The sequence below is a fragment of the Bos javanicus genome, chromosome 13 (assembly GCF_032452875.1).
Source record: "Bos javanicus breed banteng chromosome 13, ARS-OSU_banteng_1.0, whole genome shotgun sequence".
Lineage (NCBI taxonomy): Eukaryota > Metazoa > Chordata > Mammalia > Artiodactyla > Bovidae > Bos > Bos javanicus.
This window is the reverse complement of record NC_083880.1, coordinates 65,100,650-65,118,927: the sequence shown is the minus strand read 5'-3', so window position 1 is coordinate 65,118,927 and position 18,278 is coordinate 65,100,650. Positions and strand designations below refer to the sequence as shown.

General features: G+C 45.0%; 1 protein-coding gene across 3 annotated transcripts in view; it reads right to left on the bottom strand.

Annotated features, from left to right (window-relative positions):
- Positions 1–1,405: 1,405 nt before the first annotated feature.
- CNBD2 (cyclic nucleotide binding domain containing 2) overlaps positions 1,406–18,278 on the bottom strand; it is a 62,140-nt gene continuing 45,267 nt past the window's right edge. For 2 of the 3 annotated variants that reach the window (XM_061437445.1, XM_061437446.1), the window contains 4 exons: positions 16,195–16,372; positions 15,257–15,377; positions 7,951–8,114; positions 1,406–1,748 (listed from right to left, as the gene is read on the bottom strand). In XM_061437445.1, coding sequence (XP_061293429.1) covers positions 1,430–1,748; positions 7,951–8,114; positions 15,257–15,377; positions 16,195–16,372 — 782 coding nt within the window. In that variant the 3' untranslated portion in view covers positions 1,406–1,429. Of the gene's footprint in view, positions 1,749–7,950; positions 8,115–9,492; positions 14,284–15,256; positions 15,378–16,194; positions 16,373–18,278 lie in introns of those variants that run through there. The other variant, XM_061437448.1, reaches the window with a different exon arrangement.

Sequence of the window (18,278 nt, the reverse complement as noted above, 5' to 3'; positions counted from 1 at the left end):
AAGGTCTTGTAGGTCTTCATAGAACCATTCAACTTCAGCTTCTTCAGCATTACTGGTTGGGGCATAGGCTTGGATCACCATGATATTGAATGGTTTGCCTTGGAAACAAACAGAGATCATTCTGTCATTTTTGAGATTGCATCCAAGTACTGCATTTCAGACTCTTGTTGACCATGATGGCTACTCCATTTCTTCTAAGGGATTCCTGCCCACAGTAGTAGATGTAATGGTCATCTGAGTTAAATTCACCCATTCCAGTGCATCTGAGTTCGCTGATTCCTGGAATGTTCACTCTTGCCATCTCCTGTTTGACCACTTCCAATTTGCCTTGATTCATGGACCTAACATTCCAGGTTCCTATGCAATATTGCTCTTTACAGCATCGGACCTTGTTTCTATCACTGGTCATATCCACAACTGGGTATTGTTTTTGCTTTGGCTCCATCCCTTCATCCTTTCTGGAGTTATTTCTCCACTGATCTCCAGTAGCATATTGGGCACCTACTGACCTGGGGAGTTCCTCTTTCAGTATCCTATCATTTTGTCTTTTCATGCTGTTCATGGGGTTCTCAAGGCAAGAATACTGAAGTGGTTTGCCATTTCCTTCTCCAGTGGACCACATTCTGTCAGACCTCTCTGCCATGATTCGCCCGTCTTGGGTGGCCCCACATGGCATGGCTTAGTTTCATTGAGTTAGACAAGGCTGTGGTCCATATGATCAGATTGGCTAGTTTTCTGTGATTATGGTTTCAGTGTGTCTGCCCTCTGATGCCCTCTTGCAACACCTACCGTCTTACTTGGGTTTCTCTTACCTTGGACATGGGGTATCTCTTCACGGCTGCTCCAGCAAAGCGCAGCCGCTGCTCCTTACCTTGAATGAGGTCGCCCCTCCTGACCTTGAACGTGCAGTAGCTCCTTTTGGCCCTCCTGCGCCTGCACAGCCGCCACTCCTTGGGCGTTGGGTAGCTCCTCTTGGCCGCCGCCCCGGACCTCGGACGTGGGTGTTAGCCCAGTCAAATGCTTCAGCAAGATGGCCGCCGTAGAACAAATGTTCTATGGATCTTAGCTCCCTGACCTGGGATCAAACCCAGGCCCCCTGCAGTGGAAGCACCACCAGGGAAGTCCCCTACACTCCTTCAGACAACCTGTCTGGCCTTGCAAGACCTTTGAGTTCACAACCCTGTCTTTCCTCTGTGCCTCCCATCTATGTCATAAGACCCTCTCACCCTGAGGCCACCCCAGTGATTAACCCCCACACCCGGACTCCTGACTGTCCCCTACTCAGCCCTACAAGTGCCAGGGGAGACAGTGCCCCCTAATACCTCTCCAGACCCCCAGGTCACCCCCAGGGCCCCTCACTATAAGCCCCACAATTCCCATGGCAGTTATTCATAAAACATGGTGGTTGACCCAACATCTTTTATTGATTCTACATGAGGACCCCTGCATTCTTATACTGAGGCAGGAGCTCCTGGATTTTGTACCGGGGTGCTATAATGGTTTGGACAATCCTCAATGGGGGCAGGTATTTCTGGGGTGCCATAAAAATGGGATGACGACGTTTAGTCTTCTTGTCTAAGCTATACAGATCCAGCGTCACAATTCTGGGGTTGTAGGTCACTTTCTTCTTGGGCTGGATTGGAGTGAATGGGGGACGCCAGCGAGGCTCTACCAGTAGCCGCACCAGGTCCTTCCGGAAGATATTCCAGTTGTTCTCCTTGAGGAACCTCTGGCACAGATCTTCATCGCTGAAGGTAAGGAACAGGTGTTGGGGTTCCCACACCAGCGCCTCCTGACCCCCTGCCCCTCCAGTCCTGCCTCCTGCCACTCCTTCAGTCCCTAAACACCCTGAGCTCTGTCCCACCTCTGCGCCCTTTCCCAGGCCGTTCCATCTGCCTCCTTCACCATTCCACGCTTTCATCCCCTAGACCTGCACTACTCCACGCAGTGGCCATGACCCACATGTGGCTACTGAGTACCTGAAGTGGGATTAATCTGAATTAGAGATGTGCTCTGAGTATAAAATACATACCAGATTTCAAAGACTTAATACCAAAAAAAGGATGCAGAGTATCTCAGTCATTTTTACGTTGATTACATGCTAAATGATAATATTTTAGATATACTACATTCAATAAAATGTATTATTAAAATTAATTTCACCCCTCTATTTTTATTTCTTATAATGTGGCTATTGAAAATTTTAAATTATACATGTGATCATTAGCCTTCAGGGAAATATAAGCCAAAGCCACACAAGATACCACTTACTCCCACTGGGATGATGACAATTAAAGAGACAAATAATTATTAGTGTCAATGGAGAAGTGGAGATATTGCAATGAGGGTTCCAATACATTGCTGACAGGAATAGAAAATGATACAGCGACTTGGAAATACAGCCTAGCAGTTCTTCAAAAGGTTAAACAGTTAACTTATGACCCAGCAATTCCACTCCTTGGTATATACCCAAGAGAAATGAAAACATATGCCCACATAAAAACTTGCATAAGAATGCTCCTAGCAGCATTATTCAAAATAGCCAAAAAGTAGAAACCACCCAAATGTCCATCGACTGATGAAGGGATAAATAAAGTATAATATGTCCATGCACTGGAATATTATTTGACAATAAAAAGGAATGAAATATTGATATTAGGTTGGCCAAAATCTTGGGTTTCTCTGTAACATTGTATGGAAAAATTCCTGAATGAATTTTTGGCCAACCCAAAACTGGCTACAACACGAATGAACCTTGAAAACACTATGCTAAGAAGCCAGTCACATGTGCTGGGTTGGCCAAAAAGTTCATTCGGGGTGTCCTACCAAACTAATATATGGTTCTATTTATGGGAAATGTCCAGATCGGGCAAATCTTTAGAGATAGAAAGTCAACTGGTAGCTGCCCTGGCTGGTTTTGGTGCCCTGCATCTACTCTGCCCCCCTCCCTTATAGCACATGAGGGTAGGAAAGAGGTGGGCAATGGTGGATGGGCTCAGGACTCACTGGCTTATTTCCTCCTGAGACCACAGCAAGGGAAGGCCCATTTGACTTTCACTCCTGAGCTGTACTCTCACCTAAGGAGGCAAGCTTGGTAAATCACTAACACATTAGAGCATTCTTTCGGAAAATTGCGTTGACCAGGAGAAAATCAACTTTGATTCACAGAGATCAACTTAATCCAAAATCTAGAGGTCAGAATGGGCTACAAGTTAGTCCTGAGACCTTAGGTCTCAGCAGTGCCAGTGTCAGCTCCTACCAGCTCACGAGAGCAACTCCATGTTGAGTGACAACAGGTTGGTAGCTCAAAACTGGCCATGGGAGGAGTATGTGTACCATAGAAACTGGCCAACACTTCCAGTCAGGTGACCTCCCATCTCCAAAAGAGCTGCTTGTTGAACGTTGCCCAGCATACCACTGGAGAGTCTCTACCTAAAGAGCCCCATTAACTCCCGATCTCTTACATAATAAATAACACTGTCTAACCCTGCTCCGCACTCACCATGCAGCAAGCACTTTATACTTGTTAACTCACCACATCCTCATGACCACCGCATTTCACAAACATGGAAACTAAGGCTCAAGGAGGTTAAGGAACTCACCAAAACTTAAGAGAGGGCAAGCATGTGACCACAAATTCTTAGATCTTCTTGATGCTGTTGTTCCAGAGTAAAAGTTAAGACAGACAAGATTCTACATCACCTCCTGATGCTGCTGGTCAGGTTGATTCTAGTCTAGGCTTTCACTAAAGGGGGCAGCTCTTCTAAAGCCCTCCACTTCATGCAGGGGCTCCAGTTCCACCCTCTGCCTCGCTGGAATTGCAACTGTCAGCTGTCCTTGCAGGATGCCAGGACATGGTGCCCTCCGTTACTACCCCCACGCCACATCTGCCTGGCCATCCAGCGCTAGATCACACTCGGTGCTTTGGTTTTAGGTTGTTCTTCACTTGGGCCCTTGGGAGAGTTCCCTTTTTTCCTGCGAACTCAGCTGTTCATATTCTACATGTGCTCCTTGTGTCTGCAGGGGGACAGGCTTCAGACAATCTAGCCCATGGCATCCACGGGACAGGTGTCTCACCCACGGACTGTGCCATCTTCAGCATGTCACGTCCCCCTTTCCTGGGCCTCACAGTCCTCAATTAAAACATGGGGGATTTGAGCTAGATAATGGATATATTTTCTGCCTGCTTTAGCAGTCTAGAAAACCATGAGTTCGACAATTAATGAATAAGCCAGAATTCTGTCTGTCAGCATTGCAGACGACTGTAGCAGAGCGCTGACTGTGCAGCACAGACGCTAAGGCCCAACATCTGCCACGCTCAAGCCTGTGCAAACCTTCTCTGAATCCCAATTCAACCGTTAACTGATGACGCTCTGTGAGAAGCTAAGGCTCCTTAAACCCTTTCTTTCCTCCTTAAATCCTTTCTTTCCCCCTTAAACCCTTTTTTGAAGAGGTGGCTCTAAATAGCTATTTTCTACATTGATAGGCCACAGGAATCAGAGAATTGGAGCATCGCTGAACTGCAAGGAACCATCAGTGTTTCTCAACTTTTTTTTTTTCCCACAAAACTGCCCCAAATTTTCTTATTCTTTTAAAACTTTTTATTTTGTATTGGGGTATAGCTGGTGTGCTGTGATTCATGGGGTTGTAGAGAGTCGGACACGACTGAGCGACTGAACTGAACGGAACTGATAGCTGATTAACCATGTGGTGGTGGTTCCAGATAAACAGCAAAGGAACTCAGCCATCCATATACATGTAAAAACTGCCCCCAATCTGGATCACAGCTACATTATCACCTGTTCTTTTATTAATGCTTTTCTTAATTCCGCTTAATTTCTTTCACTTAAATATTTACTTTGGCTTGGTTTAAAAGCAACAAGATTGTCTAATCAAGGGTTTAGTGAACTAGTCCTGTTTTTCTAACTCATACTCAAATAAATATGTAGCTGTTTATAATCTGTGTACCACCTAAAATCATCTTGTAAGCCTTCTGGGAAGACGTTCCGTAATTTGGGGAAACTGTTCTACTCTAATTGTTTTGTTCTGCAGTGGAGTCTGATGCCTAAAGGAGGGGAAGTGACTTGTCCAAGGTCATACAGAGCCCATGTCAAATTCTCTCCTGTGCTTATTAGATACTGTTGAAGTAACTTTACAGATCTGCTTGCCTTCACCTCTTTCTCAACCACAGGAATCACCACACCTGCTTACAAAACCATGGCTGATCACATCACCACCACAAGAAAAGAAAAAGGCGGGGAGGATGCAAAATTATGTCTGTATGGTTTCTCTATGAAAGTTTGTGTGACTGAATGATAAAATGCATATTTGGCACATATCCATGTAGTAAAAAAAAAGTACTGAAAGGAAATACATATTGCTAGTTGGGATTGTTGGAGTAATGCAAACACTTTCGGTCTTCACCTTCTTAAATGTTCAGCCTTCTTCCGGTTTTCCACAGTGAGTGGGCCTCATCCATTCACTAACGTTTATCAAGCACCTATCTCGTGCCAAGTACTGTACAGGTGCTAGAGGTGAGAGGTGGATAAAGCCCAAACCCTGTCTTCAGGAGGAAATTAACCAAGTGGTGGGGAAAGAACTGTGCAAAAACTACACAGTTCTAAGGACTTCCCTAGCAGTGCAGTGGTTACGAGTTCACCTTCCAATGCAGGGGATGCAGGTTCAGTTCCTGGTCAGGGAGAAAGAGCCCACGTGTCTCGCGTTGTAAAAAATTCAATAAGGAGTTTACAAATGGTCCACATTAAAGAAAAACAAACAAACTACAAAGCTCTAACCAGCTGTAATACAGCGTGGTGTGGCCACTGTGAGAGCTGTAGGACTATGAGTAAACAGAAAGGGGTCCCTAGCCCAGCTTTCTGGAGGAGATGAATCTTAAAGAATGAGAAGTTTATCCGAATAAAAGGCTGGAAGCAGGACTGAGGGATGGCGTTCCAGGCAGAAGGGTCTACATTGGCAAAGGCAATGGTCTAGGAGGCAATCTGCCCGGGTTGCCAGAGTGGGTGAGAGACAGCAGGAGTGCTACAGGGAGTTGAAGGGTCAGACTATGAAGGGCTGTTTACATGGCACTGAATCTGTACTGTATCCTACAGGCGGTGAGGTACCACCGAAAGGTTTTAAACAGGAGTTTAACATGGCCAGACTTGAGTTTTAATAAAAGCACAGTGCGGGCTTCCTGGTAAGCTCAGCTGGCAAAGCATCTGCCTGTAATGCAGGACACCTCAGTTTGATTCCCCTGGGTCGGGAATATCCCCTGGAGAAGGGATAGGCTACCCATGCCAGTGTTCTTGGGCTTCCCTGGTGGCTCAGATGGTAAGGAATCTATGCCTGCAATGCGTGCAACCTGGGTTCGATCCCTGGGTTGGGAAGATCCCCTGGAAGAGGGCATGGCAGCACACTCCAGTATTCTTGCCCGGAGAATACCCGTGGACAGAGGAGCCTGGAAAGCCACAGTTCATGGGGTCATAAAGAGTTGGACGTGACTAAGAGACTAAGCATAGCACAGCACAAAAGCACAGTGTGCAGAAATGACCCAGCACAAGGGAGACGGAGGCAGGAGACCAATGCTAAGACGGCTGCAAGAGTCCAGGTTTGCGGTTCCGAAGGGGTGCCGGGGGTGTCACCCAGGGAGGTGAATGAGATCCACCGGGCTGTGTGAATACAACAGTAGGACTTCATCTATATTTATCTTTGGCTTTTTTTTGTTTTAATTTAAATTTTCAGCCACCTCATGCAGCTTGCAAGATCTTAGTTTCCTGACCAAGGATCAAGCCTGTGTCCTCAGCAGTGAAAGCATGGGATTCTAACCACTGGACCACCAGGGAATTCCCTCTTAGTCTTATTCTTTTTAAAGATCTGTGTTTGCATATTTATAATGTATAGGAGGTATACAACACACAGCAGATATAATAAATAAATAAATAAACATTACGTTACTCATATCACATAATATATCCTAGGGAGTATACACTCAAACACTCTTTAGTAATAACAGTGTAAGATCAAAACAGTTCCGTGACCAGTGATCAGGCAATAAATTAGTTTTTAAGTAAAAAATAGTAGAGTTTTTATCACACTATAAAAGTATTCACTTTTATGGAAAATTTGGAAACTAGGGAAATATAAATAGAAATCTTTTTATTAAATCTTTTAGGATAAATATTTTTAAATTATAAAATAAATATATCATCATTACCAAACATTGAGAATAAAGGGGAAAATCCACTTGGGATGTTACTACCCTGACAATAACTTTAAAAAGTATATCATTTTTTCCCTTATTATAGAAGAAAGAAATAAAAAAAGGAAATATATATTCACTGCAAAAACAAACATCAGAGGAATATATAAGCATAACCAGAAAGTCCCTTTTAGTCCTGTCTTCCAGAAAGAATGACCATTACAAATTGGGCAATACCACGGAATTATCATTTTTGCTCATTTTCCTTCCAGATTTTTCTCATGTAGAAAGGCCCAAGTCATAGTATATATACAACTTTGTACCCTGTCCTTTTCATGTAGCATTGCATCACTCATTTTACTTTTGCTTCTTCAAAAAAAGTTACTATTAAGGGAATGCATCACTGTTTTCTAAACTGTCCCCTTGGTGTGACACATATGGATGGGGGGGGGGCTTGTTTTTTTATTATAAATATGGCAGCTATAAACATCTTAGTATCTTTCCCTATAATTTAGTTATATAGAGATAAATTCACAGGTAGACTATTGCTTCAAAGGGTAGAAACAGTTTTGGGCCCTTGAAATATTATTATCTAAAATTATTATCAAAAGGATTGAGCCAATTTAGAGGGCATCAGCAATTACCAGTTTCATTCGACCCTTGTCAGCACTAGATATTATCACTTTTTTAAATAAGAGGTATAAAACTGTTCATTCGATCTGACGGAATGTACACACTTTTCCAGCACTGACCTGGGGTACTTGATACCGAACTTTGACAATTTTTCTATTGTATTACTGTCAAGCAGTTCACAAAATTTTTCTTTCCTGATCCGTATCACCTCAGCTCCCAGGCTCACAAGGATCAAGGGCCGCGTGTCATGCTGGCTCTCCGGGAGGAGGATCTGGTGAAGGCCCTAGAGAAAAGAAGTTCAACCTCAGAGACCATCCACTCTACAAGCAAATTTTCCTGATTGGAAAAGCAAGGCCCCAAAAGGACTTGAATCCATCTGGGGTCATTCAGCAAGTGATAGGGAGAAGTCCAGGGCTCTCTTTGCCAATGACACCAAAGTCCTCAAAGAACCGTCCGAGCACTTTGTCCACAGTCCTACCTCCAGGCAGCAAGCTCTGCAAGAATCATGCTTGCGGGACTTCCCTGGTGCCCAGTGGTTAAGAATCTGCCTTGCAAAGAGGGGGATGCAGGTTCGATCCCTGGTCTTGGAACTAAGATCCCACAAGCCAAGGGACATCCCTTGTGAAGCAATGAAATGCCGCAATTAAGACCTGACGCAGCCAAATAAATAAATTTTTTTAAAAAAGGATTTGTGCTCACACAGTCGCTTGCCGGGTAGCAGCATTTTACCAGCTTTACCTGGTGATCAATCTCAACTCTTCTTTGTGCCAGGTCAGCTCATTTTCTTTTCCTTAGGACTATGACAAATAGCTTGTCCTCCTAGATCTTCCCTTTTTTACAGCCACCACGCCCTCCCGGGCTTCCCGGGAGGGCTTTGTTCATAGCACTTGTCCCCACGGAGCCTTAGTTCTTTCTGTCCGTCACAGGCTCTGGGGCCACTGGTGGCTACTATGCAGCTCCCACTGCTCCTTGGGCTCTCTGGTGTGGATTCCTACTCCATCATATCTGGAAGGGAGATGGAGGTCAGCAGGCCCATCTGCTTGCTTTACAGGGACTGTATTCCCCTTTTTAAGGAGACACTTTGAGATGGGGCACAGCTGGGACTAGAGTCCTGGCTGCTGAAGTCCCAGTCCGGTGCTCACGCAGCCTCTCAGCTATTAAGACTCTGGCAAGGAGGGGAGAGAAGGTCAGTGGTCCAGAGCTTGCAATGCCCAGCTGTCTTGGGCTTAAGAAGGACATCAGCCATAAACCAAGAGGTCTGCTCTAGGCAAGCCAAGTGGGATTGGGAAAAATGCAGGCTTCAGAAGGAAGATCCCCGTGTTTACTTGTCATGTTGATAGGGACAGAGTAAAGGGACAAAGTAGGTGATTAAATAGTTAATCCCACTAAAGGATCATAAGTAAAGGAAAAGGTATGAAGACCCCTGTGAGTCAATGATCGCACTAAAAAGCAGGTTTGCTTAGCAACAAAACCATGTGACAGGAGCACGCGATGTGCCCCAAAACAACAAAACAACGGTGGCATGAGACCCACATCCTGCCTAGGGAGCTCAGTAAATTACTGACCCCAGGACATGCTCTGCACACACAGAAACAATAATTTATAGAACGGTGATAATTCAAATTCAGTGGATAGGACTCCAAGCTCTTTGATCCCTGGTTGGGGAACTAAAAGCCCACAAGCTGTGTGCCGCAACCAAAAATTTGGGGCTTCCCAGGTGGCTCAGTGGCAAAGAATCCGCCTGACAATGCAGGAGACACAAGAGACGCAGGTTCGATCCCTGGGTTGGGAAGATCCGCTGGAGAAGGAAATGGCTACCCATTCCAGTATTCTTGCCTGGGAAATCCCATGGACAGAGGAGCCTGGTGGGCTATGGTCCATAGGATTGCAAAGAGTCAGACATGACTGAGAACCCACAGCATATCACAGGCATTTCAAAGTGAAAGGCCCTCGTAGTACTGAGACCTAAAGTAATTTTCCCATTGTGCTATGACAGTCCTGGCTTGACCAGGTAGCGATAAGAAAACTCCCCTGCCCAACCTTGGAGGAGGAGCTGCTGATGGAAGCCTGATGACTATTCAAGAATGAGAAAGAAGGTGGTTTTTTCCCCCTCCCCACTTTCCCTTTGATTATAAGACTGTAGCCCACTTAAGTTCTCTGGGCATAGCACCCTCTCGCCTGCCTGCTTGTAAGCTTCACAAACATCTTATTCTAATAAATCACTTCTTGTCTATCACTTTACCTCTCGCTGAATTTTTTGTGTTGAGACACAAAGGACCAGAGCTCCCCAGAGCCCCGGGAAAGCCACCCAGCAGTTTCAGTGTGACTCTGGGTGAAGTTACACCTCCCTGGCCCATTGTTTGCTCACCTGTGAAACAGGTGAGAACACCTGCCCCGCACGTCTCCAAAGGATTCTCAAACTGAAGGAGACGAGAAGTAGGATTTGGAACCTTCCCCTTCCTCACCCTCACCACACTACCACCACGATTTGGGTTCTAGACCTTAAAGAATGACCATCTGCTCTGAGCCCTGGCCTTGTCTCTCCTTGTAAGACTGGCGTGGAGATGTGTCATCTTTCTTATGAGCTGTTGACGGTCTAAACAAGATGGTGAGTGTAAGGATGCTCTGGGAGACGTGAAGATCCTCGCGCTTCAGCTGTGCTCACTGCAATGGCCATGAAGCCCCTTCTAATCAGCACCAGGCCTTGCACAGAAGCCAGAATGGCTGCTCTTTAGTCAGTTTCGACTGTGTGGGAGAAACATGTATATAAATTTAATCCTCACAACCACCCTGGGATATAGGGATTATCAGCCTTAGATGTGGGAAATGAGGTTGGGCAAAGGAAATTTGCTTGTCTAAAGTCACGTTTATCTTATAATTACAGTAAGGATGATGCCGATGATAATGATGGCGGTGATGGTGGTGATAGCACCAACTCATGTTTAATGAGCAGGCACTAAATCCCAGGCCCTCTTGTAGCTCTGGTGTGTGTTAACTCACGTAACCCTCACTAGAACCCCACGAGGTGAGTTCTTTTATTATCATCATTTTACAGAGGATGAGCTGAGGTTAAGAAACATGTCCAACATCACACAGCATGGAAGCAATAAAGCTAGGATTTGAACGCAAGTGGGTCTGTCTTTAGAGTCCATGCACTTATTTATTTATTTTGGCTGTACCATGGGGCATGTGGGATCTTAGTTCCCTGACCAGGGATCAAACCTATGCCCCCTGCAGTGGAAGCACGGAGTCTTAACCACTGGACCACCAGAGAAGTCCCCAGAGTCCATGCTTTTAGCTGCTACACTTCAAGGAAACTGAGCCACAAAGACGTTAACTAGTTTGCCAAGGTGACAAGGCAGAAAGTGATGGAGTGAGATTTGAACCCATTAGCCTGCCCAGGACCTCACTAAGGGCAGCCCAGCAGCAGGCAGTTATTCACCTCCAGTCCACTCTATACTTTCCAGCCAGAGTCAGGTCCTCAAACAGCTTCCCAAAGCTCCCAGGAGAAAATAAAGCTCTTCACTGTGGCCACTGAGGCTTTGGCTGCTTCACCCTTGTGAGGTTCCCACCTTGTTCACTCCGTTTCAGCCACACTGCCCTCCCTTCCAGTTCCCTCCACATGCCAAGCTCCTTCCCGCCTCAGGCTCGACCTGCTTTCTCTTTCTGGAACACTCTCGCTCCCAGGTTGTCCACAGCTCATTTGTTTTGTCATTCAGGTCTCAGCTTACACATCGCTGTCTTAGGGCAACCTGCCCTGACCACTCCATTTAAGACCACCTCCCCGCTCAACCCAGCTTTCTGTTCTGTTCCCAAGAGCAATTTAAAACTTTCTGTATATTTGCTGCTTTATCTGTTTACTGTCTGTCCCCAGACTAGATCATAAGCCCCACGAGGGCAAGAATGACATCAGTGTACTTGCCCACACTGGCACCTTAGGCCAAGCTTGAAGCTTGATAAACGCTCAAGAAATACCTGTGGGACTTCCCTGTGGTACAGTCATTAAGGCTTTGCCTTCCAATGGGTGGAGAATGAAGGCCTTGCTCTGAGCTCCCACCCAGAGCCTTCTAGGATTGTCTAGAGCAGGGATCCCCAACTTCCAGGATCTACTGTCTGATGATATGAGGTGATGCTGATGTAATAATAACAGAAATAAAGTGCACAATAAGTGTAATGCACTTGAATCACCCTGAAACCATCCTCTCCCACCTCCAGTCCATGGAAAAACAGTCTTCCACGAGCTTGGAATCAAGTCTGAAGTCCCTCTTGTCCCACCTGCCACAGCTTCCCACACACTCTCTACCAGAACAAGCAATGCCCTTCCTGGCCTTGGTGCCTCCATTCACCCAGGGTGCTTGGCATCCCAGCCCCTCACTGGGCTGGCACGAGGTGTGTTCACAGCAGGTGCCCAGCCTCAGGCGGCCTGTGTTCAGTCCCGAGCAGCTCGCCCTGAGACTCTAAAACTGCAGGGAGGCAGAAGTGAGAGGGCTGGAAAGCATGTCACATGAACGCTGCAGGAATGGAGGAATGTTTTCCCCGAATAAGAAAATAATTAACGGGGCACTGGCATGCTGCCTGGCTCCATAAATGTTGAATAGAAAAACAAAGCCGCATTCTTTAAATTCTAAGAGGCCATCATGTGGCAAGGAAACTGATTTCTGTTTATTCTTGGGGGGTGGGTAGGGTGCAGCGGGTGCTGGGAAGAACTCGGTAAAAGCTGTAGGAGGCAGTTTTATTGAGCAAAAGAAGAGCTGCTGAAAAGCTCCAAACTAGTCACTCAGCCCTGAGGGCTGGGGAGGGCCTGGGGCTCCAGACAGTGCTGGGCTGGCCTCCCTGCCTCCCAAGGCACACAGTCCAGCAGAGCAGGAGCGCTGGGAGATCAGCACAACATGGGGTGAAGGGGTCTGAAGAGGACCCTGGGGATTCACGGTGACAATGACTGACCACACATCAGAAGACAGGGCCCCCACCCCCAGGAAGACTGAGGCGCACGGCTACTCACCAGGAGGCCTCACGCCCTCCCTGTGCCGCTCACCCAGCCTCCCAGCTCCAGCATCTATCTCCTGGCATCTAGCTCCCACAACGGTCAGAGTTCAGGGTCAAACTTGTTTCACCCATACATTCCCCTCCACTATTGCATTTTTTTTTCCCCTGGCCGAGTAGCATGTGGTGATTAGAGCTCCCCAGGTGGCACAGCGGTAAAGAATCCGCCTGCCAAACCAGGAGATGGGGGTTCAATCCCTCGCTCAGGAAGGTCCCCTCGAGTAGGAAATGGCAACCCACTGCAGTGTTCTTCCCTGGGAAATTCCATGGACAGAGGAGCCTGGCGGCTACAGTCCATGACGCGGCAAAGAGTCAGACACAACTGAGCAGACAGCACCGCACAGCATGTGGGATCCTAGTTCCCCGACCAGGGATCAAACCTGTGTCCCCTGCACTGGAAGCACAGAATTTTAACCACTGGACCACCAGGCAAGTCCCTGGATAATCTCCAGAACCATTTTAGACTTACAGAAAAATGAAGAAGATGGTACATCTTAACCAGTTTCCCAGTTAAGATCTCACATTGTGTAATAGTTTTGTTACAATTAATGGACCACGATGGATACACATCAATAACTGAAGTCAATGAGTTATTTAGATTTCCTTTTTCTGTTCCACAGTCCTCTCCAGGATACATTACACTTAACTGTCATGTCCCTTGAGGTTCCTCTCGGATGTGGCAGTTTCTCGGACCTTCCTTGTTTATGATGATCTGGACAGTTTTGAGGAGTGCCAGTCAGGTAGGTCTTGGGTTGGCCCACTATTAGATTCTGACTGATTTTTCCTCATCATTAGATGGGGGTTATAGGTGATCGGGAAGAGGACTGTAGTACACCACTGTCATCACATCACATCCCACATTTATCATCTCACAAATGAGGGACATACTATCAACATGATTTATTACTGCTGATGTTGGCCTTGATCACCTGACTCAGGGAGCACTTTACTTTCAGTAGTTCTTCCTCTGTAAAATCATTCTTTTCTTCCTCCTTCCTATACAGTACTCTTCGGAAGGGAGTCACTATGTGCCGTCCACGCCTAAGGAGCAGTGAGGGCAGCGTATCTACACAGATTATTTGGAATTCTTCTGCATGTGAGATGTGTTCTCTCCTCGTTTATTAATTTATTCATATGTATGCATTATATCCATTTGTACTTACAGATTTTGTTAATTTTATTTATTTTTGGCTGGGCTGGGTAGTGCTAGTGGAGTTCCTCTGTGCGGGCTTTCCCTAGCTGCGGTGAGCAGTGGCTACATTCTAGTTGCATCTTTTCATATTGATTTCCTTCCCTTAGAAGTATTCTAAGGGAATTCCCTGGTGGTCCAGTGGTTAGGATTTGGCACTTCCACTGCCGGGGCCACGGTCAATCCCTGGTTGGGGAACTAAGATCTCTCAAGGCACAAACTGCAGCCAAAAAAAGAGAGAAATATTCATTTAACTTTGCCACGTCTTTTCATAGTTTGCTAATTTCTTTTTATTGCCAAATAACAATTCACTGTATAGATTTGTCAGTTTGTTTATATTTATTTACCTTTCCATATAAATTTTAGCATCAGTTTGTCAATATCCACAAAATAACTAACTGGGATTTTGATCTGGATTGCACTGAATCTATACATCAAGGGGGGACAAACTGACATGTTAATGATACTGAGTCTTCCAACCCACAAACATAGAATATTTCTCCATTTATTTAAATCTTCTTTGAATTCTTTCATTATATAGTTTTCTGCATATAGTTTCTGAACATATTTTGTTACATTTATACCTATGTATTTCATTTTCTGGTGCTATTGTAAATGGCACTACATTTTTTATTTCAAATTACAACTGTTTGTTGCTTTATACCCTATGACCTTGCTATAATCATTTATCAGCTCAGGAGGTTGTATTTGTTCTTTTGTTTGTTTATTTGTCTCATTTGTTCTTTATTTTATTATTTTTGTTTCATTTTTTAATTCTTTTGAACTGCCTATATTGACAATCATGTCACCTGCAAACAAAGAAAACTATATTTTTTCCTTCCCGATCTGTATTTGTTTAATTTCCTTTTCTTAATGCGCTGTCTGGGACTTCCAAAACAACACTGAATAAAAGTAGTGAGAAGAGACACCCTTGCCTTCTTCCTGGATTATTTTAAAGCAAGTCCCAGATGTCATACCATTTTATCTACACATATTTGGATATATCTCTTAAATATAAGGACCTTTTAAAAAAACATAACCACAATACATTACCACATCTTAAAAAGTCAGTAATATCCCTTAATATCACCAAATCCAGAAAAGGATGTTTTTAGACCTTTACTCTCATTATCTCGCACCCTCAGCCCACCAGGTTACACAGTGTGTTGAGAACAAGACTCTCTGCAACTTACCAAGATCTCGCCTTGCTCCACGGTGTGGATCTTCATGTAGGCCCCCACCGCAGCCTCCTTGGGGAGATCGCCATACTTGGTTTGGATCATGGGACATTTGATCAAATGAGAACACCTGGACCTGGAATTTGACAGCTTGTTACAGAGAACTCGCTTGAAGCTCTCGATAATCAGCCCTTGCTCTACTGCATGTTAAGATCACCCCTCCCTTCTCCCAGGTGGTGAGAACACAGAAAATCAAACCCTGAGAGAGACGGACTGTCAGGAATTGTAGAGGTTTAAACAGGGAGGAGATTTGGGAGAGGAGGGTTTCATCAAACTTTTTGGCCAATCCATAAAACAAGTGGCCAATCCAGGTTCGAATCTCGATTGGACTGACTCTAAAGCACTTATCTACTGACTCCCTTAGATGAGTAGACTTTTATGAAAAAGCTCAGATTCAAAAAGGCCGAGTGATACACAGACAGAAAGTCACCACCAAAAACTGTATGCAGCCCCTTCTTCTTCAGATGGGCTCCCTGAGAAAGGAAGCAGCTGACTGCCTGATGAGGCCCTGTGAGCTGGAGGCAGAGAAAGTAGACCCCAATATCAAACCCAGGACCTCTCTCCGCTGCCTTCTTTTTTAAGTCTTTTTTGAATTTGAATTCGTTACAATATTGCTTCCGTTTTATATTGGTTTTCTGGCCACGAGGCATATGGGATCTTGGCTCCCCAACCAGGGATCAAACCCATACCCCCTGTATTGGAAGGCAAAGTCTTAACCACTGGACCAGCAGGGAAGTCCCCCTAGGCAGCCTTCTACAGACATCCCAATCTTTGGGGGAAAGTTGTGATTGCTATCTCTGCTCACCCCCAGCATACCTGACAGTCTGCCCTGTAAGTTATACCCCCTTTCAATCAGACTCTGAACCCTCCAATCTGTCAAGGGCAAAGCTTACTTGATTTTTGAGCCAAAGGTCTTTGGGAGAGTATTTCCTGAGGTTTTAATCTTCCTACTGAAGCTGGATCCTTCTTGCTCCTGGGCTTTCTGGAGATGAAAAAGCTTCAGAAAACTAAAATCCTGTACAGGATATGACCTGATCTGGAATTCCTTAAATCTCTCCACAGGAGATAAATCTGTTAGAGAAAGTATAAGAAAACACATTAACGACTCTTTCCATATATGAGGATAAAACTGGTGGTGTTTGGAGGTGTATCATAGTCTTCTGCATGGTGAGTCTGATGCACGGGGGAATTAAGAAAAATAGAAAAGAAAAATATTGTGGTTTCTGTGTATTTTTCCCTCTGGGCTGGGCCCTGAGCTAGAGCTTTATAACTATTACATCCAGATGAATGTCATTAGCCTGATTTAAGAGAGAAAATGAGAAGCAGAATTTAACACCCAGGAAAGGGCCGAAGGGCTTCCAGGTAAAGAATCTGCCTGCAATGCCAGAGACTCCGGTTCAATTTCTGAGTCGGGAAGATCCCCTGGAGAATGGATAGGCTACCCAATGCAGTATTCTTGGGCTTCGCTGGTGGCTCAGACGCTAAAGTGACTAAGCACAAAGGGCCAAAGCTTGAATTTGAACTCAGGTGTTTCTAATTCAAAGCTCATGTCTTTCCATTAACAGATCACATTTATCTGTTTTTTCAACTGGGACTGGGGGTAGGGGTAGCAATAAAAGATAAAGGGATGACCAGCCGTAAAACCCTGAGCATGTGCTACGCCTAGCACAGTGCCTGCACCACAACAGGCCCTCTGTGAGAATTATTAAGAAGATTTCCAAGAGAATACCACTCAGAAATGCTATGCTGAGTGAATGGAGCCAGACGCTAAAAAGCACATACTGTATAATTCCATTTACATGAAGCCCTAGGAAAGACAAATGGAACATACAGTGATAGAAGACAGATAAGTAGTTGCCCAGGGCCAGGGGTGAAGGATAGAGATGGACTGGGAAGGGGCACAAGGGAACTTTTAGGGGTGCTAGAAATGTTCTATAACTTGGTTATAGAACCAAGTTATATGTGGTGGTTACAACAGATGTAAATTTGGTAAAACTCATTGAACTATACACTTTAAATTTGTGTCTTTTATTTTATGAAAATAGAACCTTAATGACATTATTTTAAAAAACAGATCTCCTGAGAGTCCCCTGGTGGCCTAGTAGTTAGGCTTTCACTGCCATGGTAGGGGTTCAGTCCCTGCTCAGGGAACTAAGATCTCTCAGGCTGAGCAGCAAAGTCAAAAAAAAAAAAAAGAGCCCCAGTGTTAGAATTAATTGTTAAAATTAAAATTAATGTTAGTAGAAGTAAATCCAAACTACACAAGGAGTAGTACTGGAAAAACAGAGCACGTGTTTTGTTTTTTTTTTTAAAAAAAAAAACCCTAAATACAACCTATTTAGAAGACGTTGTAGCAATATTTATCAACATTTTAAATGCATTGCCAGTACACACTGGACCACGATTACCTGATCCAGTGATTCTAAGAATTTATCCAATATGTTTCTGTGCACAAGTATGCAAAGATAAACACACCAGGAAATTCACCACAGTAGGGTAATAGCAAAAAACTGAAAATAACCCAAAGTATTTGTAAAATATAATTGGCTTAATTGTAGTATGTCCATACAAGAGAATAAAACTCAGCTATTAAGAACCACAGATCTAGATGTTTGCTTCCAACCAGAGTAAAAGGGACTAGATCCACTAGATCTACTCTCTCACCAGAAACTAATAAAATACTGGCCTGCTGCTGCTAAGTCACTTCAGTTGTATCCGACTCTGTGTGACCTCATAGACTGCAGCCCACCAGGCTCCCCCGTCCCTGGGATTCTCCAGGCAACAACACTGGAGTGGGTTGCCATTTCCTTCTCCAATGCATGAAAGTGAAAAGTGAAAGTGAAGTCGCTCAGTCCTGTCTGACCCTCAGCGACCCCATGGACTGCAGCGCACCAGGCTCCTCCGTCCATGGGATTTTCCAGGCAAGAGTACTGGAGTGGTGTGCCATTGCCTTCTCCGAAAATACTGGGCTAAATAC